Source organism: Zootoca vivipara, chromosome 14, assembly GCF_965207765.1.
Source record: "Zootoca vivipara chromosome 14, rZooViv2.hap1.1, whole genome shotgun sequence".
NCBI classification, from domain to species: Eukaryota; Metazoa; Chordata; class Lepidosauria; order Squamata; family Lacertidae; genus Zootoca; species Zootoca vivipara.
The window spans coordinates 43,983,280-43,993,490 of record NC_142597.1 but is presented as its reverse complement, the minus strand read 5'-3'; the positions used below and the strand labels follow the sequence as shown (position 1 = coordinate 43,993,490).

The following is a 10,211-nucleotide window of genomic DNA, read 5'->3' as shown; positions in this document are numbered from 1 at the left end:
TGGCTTGTGTGTGTTGTTCTTCAAGTTGGGGAACAATCACTGATTTGATTGCACCACCGGACTCAAGTAGCCGGGCATGTGTGCACAAAGCTTTGACCTAGCCCTGGGGCAGTCTCACAACTAACACTTGCCACCCACAGCAAGGCTTGTGGCGCTCACAACTGGCCTGGCTCACCTGTGGAGGAGGGCCGGTCTTCCCAAGACCACACTGGTGTCTGCCTGTGGTAGTCCCCTTCCGAGTGCACCGACGAGACCGACGAGGGCCGCTCTGTCCCCAAGTAGCCTTGCCTGGGGATCGGAGACTTGGACTTCCTGCTGCTCGATTTCCCCATCAGCTTTTGCTTGGTGACACCACCTGCAAAAAGGAAAGGTGGAGGGAGGGATGCCAGGGCCTCTCCCACGCCCTCGGACAGAGACTGCCCAGTTCTCTGCAATAGAGGGGGGGGATGCCCCTTCATGTGGGGTGAGGATGGGACACGGGCTGCTGTGTGTGCAGTGGACTTGGGTTCAAAAGATGCATTCAAATCGTTTTTATAAAGGAATGCAAGAAGTGTCCGGCGGGATCAGGCCAAGGGGGGCCCATCTAGTCCAGCATCCTGTTCTCACAGTAGCCAACCAGTTGCCATCTTTGGCTACATGCTTCCTTCACTGAAGGCATAGCATCATAGAGCTGGAAGGGATCCCGAGGGTCATCCAATCCACCCTCGCTGCAATGCAGGAATCTCAACTAGATCATCTATGGCAGAGCGCCATCCAACCTCTGCTTAAAGACCTCCATGGAAGGAGAGTCCACCACCTCCCGAGGGAGATCATTCCACTGTCAAACAGCTCCTACTGTCAGAAAGTTCTTCCAGATGTTCTAGTCACAATCTCCTTTCTTGTCACTTGAAGCCATTCTCCCTCAAGAGCAGGAGAAGACAAACTTGCTCCATCTTCCACATGACAGCCCTTGAAATACTGGAAGATGGCTATCCTCTCACTCTCCTCTTTTCTATGCTAAACACCCCCAGCTCCTTCAACCGTTCCTCATAAGGCTTGGGCTTCTAGACCCTTGACCATCCTGGTCGTCGTCCTCTGCCCAGCTTGTCAACATCCTTCTTAAATGGTGGTGCCCAGAACTGGACACAGTATTCCAGGTGGGGTCTGACCAAGGCAGAATATAATGGTCCTAATACTTCCCCTGATCTGGACTCTACACTTCCATTGATGCAGCCTAGAAGAGCATTAGCTTTCTTTGCTGCCGCATCCTGTGGACTCATGTTCAGCTTGTGGTCTACAAAGACCCCTAGATCCTTTTCACGTGTGCTATTAGCAAGCCGGGTGTCCCCCATCTTATAGCTGTGCGGCTGGTTCTTCCTGCCTAAGTGAAGTCAATTGGAGATTGAGGGCATGCAACATTAATGAATGTTAAGATGAGTCCTGCTGGATCAGGCCAAAGGGGGCCCCATTTAGTGCAGAATCCTGTTCTCGCAGCGGCAGATTCCCTCGAGCAGGACAACTGGGCCAAAGCAAACAAGATGAATTTTAACAAGGAGAAATGTAAAGTACTACACTTGGGCAAAAAAAATGAAAGGCACAAATACAGGATGGGTGACACCTGGCTTGAGAACAGTACATGTGAAAAGGATCTAGAAGTCTTGGTAGACCAAAAACTTGACATGAGTCAACAGTGTGATGCAGCAGCTAAAAAAGCCAATGCAATTCTGGGCTGCATCAATAGGAGTATAGCGTCTAGATCAAGGGAAGTAATAGTACCACTGTATTCTGCTCTGGTCAGACCTCACCTGGAGTACTGTGTCCAGTTCTGGGCACCACAGTTCAAGAAGGATACGGACAAGCTGGAACGTGTCCAGAGGAGGGCAACCAAAATGGTCAAAGGCCTGGAAACGATGCCTTATGAGGAACGGCTTAGGGAGCTGGGTATGTTTAGCCTGGAGAAGAGAAGGTTAAGGGGTGATATGATAGCCATGTTCAAATATATCAAAGGATGTCATATAGAGGAGGGAGAAAGGTTGTTTTCTGCTGCTCCAGAGAAGCAGACACGGAGCAATGGATTCAAACTACAAGAAAGAAGATTCCACCTCAACATTAGGAAGAACTTCCTGACAGTAAGAGCTGTTTGGCAGTGGAATTTGCTGCCAAGGAGTGTGGTGGAGTCTCCTTCTTTGGTGGCCTTTAAGCAGAGGCTTGACAGCCATATGTCAAGAATGCTTTGATGGTTTTTCCTGCTTGGCAGGGGGTTGGACTGGATGGCCCTTGTGGTCTCTTCCAACTCTATGATTCTAGGACTAAGCGCAAGAACAATTCCCCTCCTGTGGGTCCCAGCAGCTGGTGCTCGAAGGAAGCCTTGCTGCCTGTAGCCGTGAAGCCCCAAAACTGGAACCGTGTTGCATATGAAGGACCTGCCAGGCCCATGCAGCCGCCGCAAGCTTCTCCCCCAAGCGCGCCGTGGCCGCCCTTACCTGGGTTGGGGGAAGGGTTGGCGTCTTCCCTCCGGAGATCGCTGCTGGCTGCCAGGGAGGGGTTGGAGCCCGCGGAAACCAGCCCCATGGGCTGGGCCATGGCCATGGCGTGGTCCTCCCCTTTGTCGTCAAAGTTGCCCATCAGGGCCTTGCGGATGATGTCCTCCAGGCCCAGGTTGCTGGCAGGATCTGCAAAGGAATGACCTCGAGCACTGATTGGACCTGGGAGGAAGAAAGAGAGACGGGGAGGGACCAGGAGGGGGGGGAAGAGACAGGAAGGAGAGGGAGAGGCAGTTTTCAAGAGGGGCAGAGAAAGCGGGGAGAGGGAGAGAGAAAGAAAATGGTGAGATGCAATGCCCGAAAGCTTCAGTCCGCAAACTGTGAAGCAGCTGAAAAAAGCCCATCGTACCAGCGACTGAAAGTAGGAGCACTGTTTTGGTTGGGAAATCATCGAGGCTTGCAGCATGCAAGGCTGTTATAATGTGTGCATTGAAAATGCAAGAGCAAAAGGGATTTGCACGGGTGCCGGACTGACAAACCTCCCCTCCATGACACCTTGCACGATCACCTCACCAATTCCTCAGGAATTAAAAGTTCACCCGTCCCCCAGTGGGATCCACAAACCTAAGAATGTTTCAGGACCTGTTTCCCAAGTTGATGAAATGCAAGTGTCTTAGCTGTGCTTCCTGTGTTGCAGGGGGTTGGACTTGGTGACCCTTGGGAGTCCCAGCACTACAATTCCATGATTGTTGAGCTCACTGATGTGGACAAGTTGTTGGGTTTTTGGGTTGTTGTTTTTTTTTAAATGAATGTGGCTGCGATGTAACACAAAGTGTCCGCAGTTTCTTCAGTGCCTCAAATAAAAGATCGTTGCTGCGTCTATTTAAGGTTCTAGACCTCATTGTTTCGATTTCTGAGGTTTCTCACCACACACTACTATAAAAACATTTCCTAAAATGCTGTGGAGGCAGCATCCAAACCAGGGGTCAGCAAACTTTTTCAGCAGGGGGCCAGTACACTGTCCTTCAGACCTTGTGGGGGGCCGGACTATATTTCAAAAAAAAATATATGAACGAATTCCTATGCCCCACAAATAACCCAGAGATGCATTTTAAATAAAAGAACACCTTCTACTCATGTAAAAACACCAGGCAGATGCCACAAATAACCCAGAGATGCATTCTAAATAAAAGGACACCTTCTACTCATGTAAAACATGTTGATTCCCGGACCGTCCGTAGGCCGGATTTAGAGGACGATTGGGCCGCATCCGGCCCCCGGGCCTTAGTTTGGGAAGAAGGCTCACCTGAGGTAGTTACCGCAGGCAAGTTAAAGATTTCAGTCCCTGGCTGAGCGGCAGCTGTTGAAAAAAAGAGATACGAAACACACATCAGAATCAACTCAGGAAAATTCAAACATGTCCTCATCCAAATGAGATTCTCTCCAATTCCTCTGCCCTGTTTGTTTTTTAAAAAATACCAGGGATAAGGAAGCATTTTGAACTCAAAATCCTTCTGGGGCCACAGCAGGGAGGGGGCAGAGCCAGAGGCCAAAGTGGGCGGAGCAACAGTTGTGGCTTTTACCCTATCTCTGCACCAGGAGTGAGTATTAGCCCTCCCCCAGCATAGCTGCGGCTGATGGGATTGGCAGTCCAAAAATGTCCAGAGGGTTGAGGAAGAGTGGATGAAATGGACCAGATGCCTCCAAATGCAAAGATGAGGCTGAAGGTCGATTGAGAGGAGGTGAGGGCAAAACAGCAACTCGCACAGAGAGACAGACAGGGAGTCCCTTGCCCAGGAGAGTGCTTTGGGAGTAATCCTAGCAGGCATTAATGAAGGAATCAATCTATTTCATCAGGGCCAAACGAGGATATCTTCGACTGCACTCAGGAAACGCACAGTGGTCGGGGAATTATTTCTGAGAAAAGGAAAAGGCAGGCGAAAGGAGGTCTTTCGTTACCCATGTCATTGTCACCTCCCCCGCAGGAGTTCAGCTTGCGGAAGATCTCCTGCTTCTTAGACATCACCATTGGCGAGGTGCTCTCCAGCTTGGTGAAGAACGAAGGCAGGTAGCTCATGCTCCCCGGAGAACGAGAGTCCGTCCTGCCGAGAATGAAGGGTTGAGAACAGACGCAGAAAGAAAACGGGCAATACTTAAAAACACAACACCCGCAGGCATACACGTGCGTCCCGCTATCCTGACACTCGCTATGTGAAAATCCATGTCGATCTCACGCGAGCAACTTAACAGACAGAGACGAATGAGAAACTGCTGTGATGCCCGGCTTGTGTACCTCTGTTCCGAAGGCTCGGATCGCTGGGAGAGTAACATGAGGCTGTCTTGCTTCTCGTGAGCAGCCGGGGCCTGGGGGGGCGAGATCGGTTCGTATGACTCGGAGGAAACGTGGCTCCGCTCTGGGGACTTTCCATGCCTAGAGAGGTTGCGGGGCAAGAAACGTACAAAAGCAGATCAAATTATAAACACGCAAAAATCCTCTCCTGGTCTCTCTGCCCCAAACTTTAGAGGAGGGAGGCTGAGGTTAAACTGCAGAGGGAGGTTGTGGGGACTTCCTTTCTCGGAGACCTTCCAGCAAAGAATGCTTGGGCTGCCGTCTTGTCAGGAAGGGTATCCAATATAATAAAGTGCAAGTGTCTCTGCGTCCAGTCCCTGTGTCCGCACTACTGCACATGTGCCCCACGGACACGGGGACTGGACGCAGAGACTGGACGCACACACACATGCGCTCTCCCCACCCCCCACCTACTGTTTCCCTGCGGCCGCCAACCACTGCTCCCGGCCGGACTGAGCGTTGGTGGCGGCAGCGGGGGGGGGGAGCGCGCACGTGTGTGCGTCCAGCAAGGACAGGTCCCGGGGTTCGGAGAAGCGCTGCGCAAACACTTCTCCAAACCCCGGGATGTCTCCTTCCTGTCGGCGGCTGGGGGAGAGGAAGGAAGGAGGAGAAAGGGCTGCTTTCTCCTCCTTCGTTCCTGTCCCCCTGCCGCCGACAGGAAGGAGAGGTCCCGGGAGCACCGGATCGAGGAGCCGGTCTGCAGAGTCAGCGCCCAGCAACGCCGCGCTGGATTGAGGAGGCGATGCTCCATGCGGCGCTGCTGGGCGCTGACTGCAGACCGGTGCTCCGTGCAGCGCTGCTGGGTGCCGACCCGGCAGGCAGCTTCCTTGATCCGGCGGCCTGCCGGGTCGGCGCTGATCAGCGCTGCGCGGAGCACCGGATCGAGGAGCCGGTCTGCACTCAGCGCCCAGCAGCACCGCACGGAGCATCGCCTCCTCAATCCAGCACGGCGTTGCTGGGCGCTGACTCTGCAGACCGGCTCCTCGATCCGGTACTCCCCGCAGCGCTCACATATGTTCTAGCGCCCGGTTATTTAACGGGCTAAACGACACTAGTAAGAATATAAAGAACAGCCCAACTGAGTTAGGCCAAAGGGCGGCCTATTATTATAATGTCGTCTAATAATAATAATAATAATAATAATAATAATAATAATAATAAATTTTATTTATATCCCACCCTCTCCAGCCAGAACCGGGCTCAGGGCAGCTAACATAAGAATATATAATGCATTAAGACATAAAATTCAGCAATCGACTGAAATACAGCTTAAAATCAAATTAAAATCAGAATAATATCAGATGGTTACCCACAAATTATAACTATAGGAGTTAAGTACTCACCAGGCTCAGCTATTTGTATGAGCCGGTGAGACGAGTTAGAGAGGCCATTTATATGCAGGGTCTTGTAAAAGGAGAGGGGTCAGACTGGGCCCCGACCAAAGGCCTGGTGGAACAGCTCCGTCTTGCAGGCCCTGCGGAAAGATGTCAAATCCCGTAGGGCCCTGGTCTCTTGCGACAGAGCGTTCTACCAGGCCGGGGCCACAGCCGAAAAGGCCTTGACCCTGGCCGAGGCCACTCTAACCTCCTTGAGGCCCGGGACCTCCAAGATGTTATTGTTTGTGGACTGTAAGGTCCTCCGCGGGGCATACCATATTATTATATTTATGCCCTACATTTCTTCCAAAGAGCATAGTTCTCCGCTCTTTATTTTATCCTGTGAGGGTGGTTAGCCTGAGAATTAACCCAGGGACCAGGAGCCTCCTCCCTCCCGGGTCTTAGTCTGACATTCTTAACCACAACTCTACCCTGGCTCTCCGATGTGGTCCAGCAACCTGTTCTTTTAAGGATCTAGCAAATGTTGGGAAACAGTTGACATTAGAAATACTAAAAGAATTGTTTCATTTTAACAACTGCTTGGAGGTTTTTTTTTTTTACAATCAAGCAGTATATAATTTTTATGTAATAAATGTTTTCATCATTTATCAAACAAATATTAGTAATATTACTTAGCATTAGTACGATTTATTATTGTCATTAATGGGTTATTTACTTGGATGAGTTATTTTTCTAGGCTGTCCTTCATCCAGTGATCACCAGGTGATACACGACAATATATGAAACTTGGTAAGTCAGGGCATGTTAAACGGCAGAGACCAGTAGTTGGTCTTTAGAACTCCAGCTATCATATGCAGCCTCCACCTCTGTTCTCAGGAAGGCCTCGCAGCGCAGCCTTCTAACATTAGACCACACAGCAAAAAAGGTGCAAAGTCGCATGAATCGTTACCTTCCCCTGCTTTTCTCCGAGTGGTTTTCGGGGGAAACTCGCGACCCGGGGCGCTGGTGGGGCGCAGACTGGATCTGCACCTCAGGGCTGTATCGGTTTGAGGCCTTCGCCCGGTTCGTGGTGGCGATGGAGGTCGGGGCGGAGGTCTGGAATGTGCTAGTGGGAGTCTGTAGGGATGGCTGGGTAGAAGCTTGGTTGCGGGCAAAATCCTGGGTGATGATTTGCTGCGGGGGAAACGGAAAAGACAAAAGGAATGAACAGCAACCATCTTGCAAAACTAAACCAGCACCTGAGGCAGGAAGCATGTGGGATGGATTTGCAGACTGCCGTCAGGGGGAGAAACCTTTAAATATTTTTGTTGTGAATTGTGTAAAAGCAGCGTGTGCGTGTTTTAGAAATTATAAGATGAAGGGTGCCCAACTTTCCTACAAAAAAAAGCAAGTAGCCAGTGTAGACTCTGTGTTTACTTGGCTTTGGGGATAAGGGATTTTGCAGAGAATCCCAATTTATTATTATTTTAGTCTCACCTCCAAAAACACCTCACAGGTTTGCAAAAGATCCTAGGATCCAGAGTGCTGGAGCGACGCATGCCCACCCTTCTCAATTACGTCCCACAAACCAACTCAGTTCCTGCCCTGATGATGACCACCAGTTGCTTAGGAAACGGACTTGATGGTCCACCTAGCTCAGCATTCGTCCTGGGAGAAGCTCTCCCGCATTTCAGGAAGGGAGGCTTTCCGAGTCCTACCCAGAGGTGCTGGGGATCAAACCTGGGACCCTCTGCATGCAAAGTGTGTGCTCCAGCCCTTCCCGTGAAACTAAACCAATCTTCTAGTCCTCATGGGTCTCTAATAAAAAGCTGATTTAAAGCAGGAAGCCACCTTATACCGAGTCGGACCACTGGGCCCATTTAGCGCCTACACTTTGGAACTTCCTGCCTATTGAAATTATGCAAAAACAGATAATGGGCTAATGCTGCCAATTTCTTCAAAAGTCCAAAACAAAACAAGCAGCACGCAAAGGCACCAGATTCAATCAAGTTTCAATCAAGTATTATTAATCCAAAGAGAAAACAATAAGAGAACCATATACAAGTGCTGACACAGGAGCCAAAATCAAACGTTAAACAGATAGCATGTACAAATTAAAGGCAAACCAGTCTTTATAGTCTTTGAGGCTATATAGCGGTCAGGCAAACCAGTCTTTATAGTCTTTGAGGCTATATAGCGGCCAGTTCTCGAAGCTACGAACATGAGTTTGACCAAACTACGGGAGGCAGTGCAAGACAGGAGTGCCTGGCGTGCTATGGTCCATGGGGTCACGAAGAGTCGGACACGACTAAACGACTAAACAACAACAACAACAACAACAGCGGTCAGCAAAGTGGCAGCAGGTCGAGCGAGGTGTCAATGGTAGTAGACAGGCTGCCGGCATTTTTTTGCCTGTTTCGCCCATATGACGGGCTTCTTCAGTAGTTTCTCCTTGTGCTTTTATGTTTAGTGCATTCAAATTTGTATGAAACCACTTATCTTGGCTTAGGCCACAATGCTCAGGTTTTTTTCCAAAAGGTTCTCTCATTTACATATTCAATTTCTTGTATTCAAAGTATTTTTGGTTTGAGCATGTATTGACTAAGCCAATAGGCTTTGAATACAAGAAATTGAATATGTAAATGAGAGAACCTTTTGAAAAAAAACCTGAGCATTGTGGCCTAAGCCAAGATAAGTGGTTTCATACAAATTTGAATGCACTAAACATAAAAGCACAAGGAGAAACTACTGAAGAAGCCCGTCATATGGGCGAAACAGGCAAAAAAACGCCGGCAGCCTGTCTACTACCATTGACACCTCGCTCGACCTGCTGCCACTTTGCTGACCGCTATATAGCCTCAAAGACTATAAAGACTGGTTTGCCTTTAATTTGTACATGCTATCTGTTTAACGTTTGATTTTGGCTCCTGTGTCAGCACTTGTATATGGTTCTCTTATTGTTTTCTCTTTGGATTAATAATACTTGATTGAAACTTGATTGAATCTGGTGCCTTTGCGTGCTGCTTGTTTTGTTTTGGACTATTGAAATTATGCAGCTGCTGCCACTATACTCATTCTGGCTCCTGCCGAATTTCTTTTGCTTAGATGAGCCTATCCAGATGCTTAGAAAGCTGATGTGCATTTTAATTTTAGTCGGTTGTTACTTTTCGAAAGTCTTGAATTGCCAGTTTTCCCTTATTGATCATTTTGTTTTCTCCTTTATTGTACCACCTCTTTGAAGGTTTGTTTTTTCAATCAAGCGCTGTACAAATTTGATGAATTGGAACAAGAAATGGACCACATTAGACAATACAAGTATCTAGGCAACTATGCGAGTTCCTATAAGCAGCGGTGAGAATCTGGGGGTAAACCTCAGGTGAAAACGTCAGGGAAGTTTCCCAAAGAGGTGCTCAAGTACGCAAACCTACACAGATGTGATCAGCCAGGGTGATCAGGCGGTGTGTTCGTGGCACGGGCCCCATCCCTTCGCCCTGCGCAGGTGGCGGAGGAGGAGGAGGCTGCTGTTGCTGTTGCTGCTGCTGTGGCGATGGAGAATCTTGCTGCTGCCTGTAAGAGTGGATCGACCCCTCATACTGACGATTGCAGTCTCCTAGTTAGAAAAGAAGAAGGGATTCACAACGCAAGAAGGTGGGGAGCCTCCACATCCCCTCAGCCCTGACTTAGGTAACCGGGAGAGGAACTCATTTGCACTCAGAAAAGATCACTCATAAAATCAGCAGAACGTCCCTATGGCACTCGGTGGGACTTGATAAGAAACGCTTCAGCTACAGGGTTGCAAGATTCTCTTTCCGCACTGCAAAAAGAGATATGCAACTCTTGGTTGCAAATTACTTGCAAGCTTGTTCTGCCCATACATTTGTATGCATTTTGGCCTGCATCTCTTACTCGGTTTTAAGATTTGTCATTTGTTGTTGTGACCCACACGACTCTGAATAAATGAATAAAAAAAAATGGTTCCCTCTTCCTGCACAAAGATGCGAGTCAACAGGCTGCCCCAATCCTGCGCAGCGTGCACATGCTGGTGGGGGGGGGGGTTTGGTGGTGAGAACTTGACAAAGGCTT

At 49.3% G+C, this 10,211-nt stretch overlaps 1 protein-coding gene across 3 annotated transcripts in view; it reads right to left on the bottom strand.

The window, feature by feature from the left end:
* NCOR1 (nuclear receptor corepressor 1) overlaps nucleotides 1-10,211 on the bottom strand; it is a 100,309-nt gene that overhangs the window by 3,243 nt on the left and 86,855 nt on the right. For all 3 annotated transcript variants that reach the window (XM_060283058.2, XM_060283061.2, XM_060283060.2), the window contains 7 exons: nucleotides 9,557-9,738; nucleotides 7,099-7,322; nucleotides 4,756-4,893; nucleotides 4,422-4,564; nucleotides 3,769-3,822; nucleotides 2,463-2,684; nucleotides 176-355 (listed from right to left, as the gene is read on the bottom strand). In XM_060283058.2, the coding sequence (XP_060139041.2) occupies nucleotides 176-355; nucleotides 2,463-2,684; nucleotides 3,769-3,822; nucleotides 4,422-4,564; nucleotides 4,756-4,893; nucleotides 7,099-7,322; nucleotides 9,557-9,738 (1,143 nt within the window). The remainder of the gene's footprint in view (nucleotides 1-175; nucleotides 356-2,462; nucleotides 2,685-3,768; nucleotides 3,823-4,421; nucleotides 4,565-4,755; nucleotides 4,894-7,098; nucleotides 7,323-9,556; nucleotides 9,739-10,211) is intronic.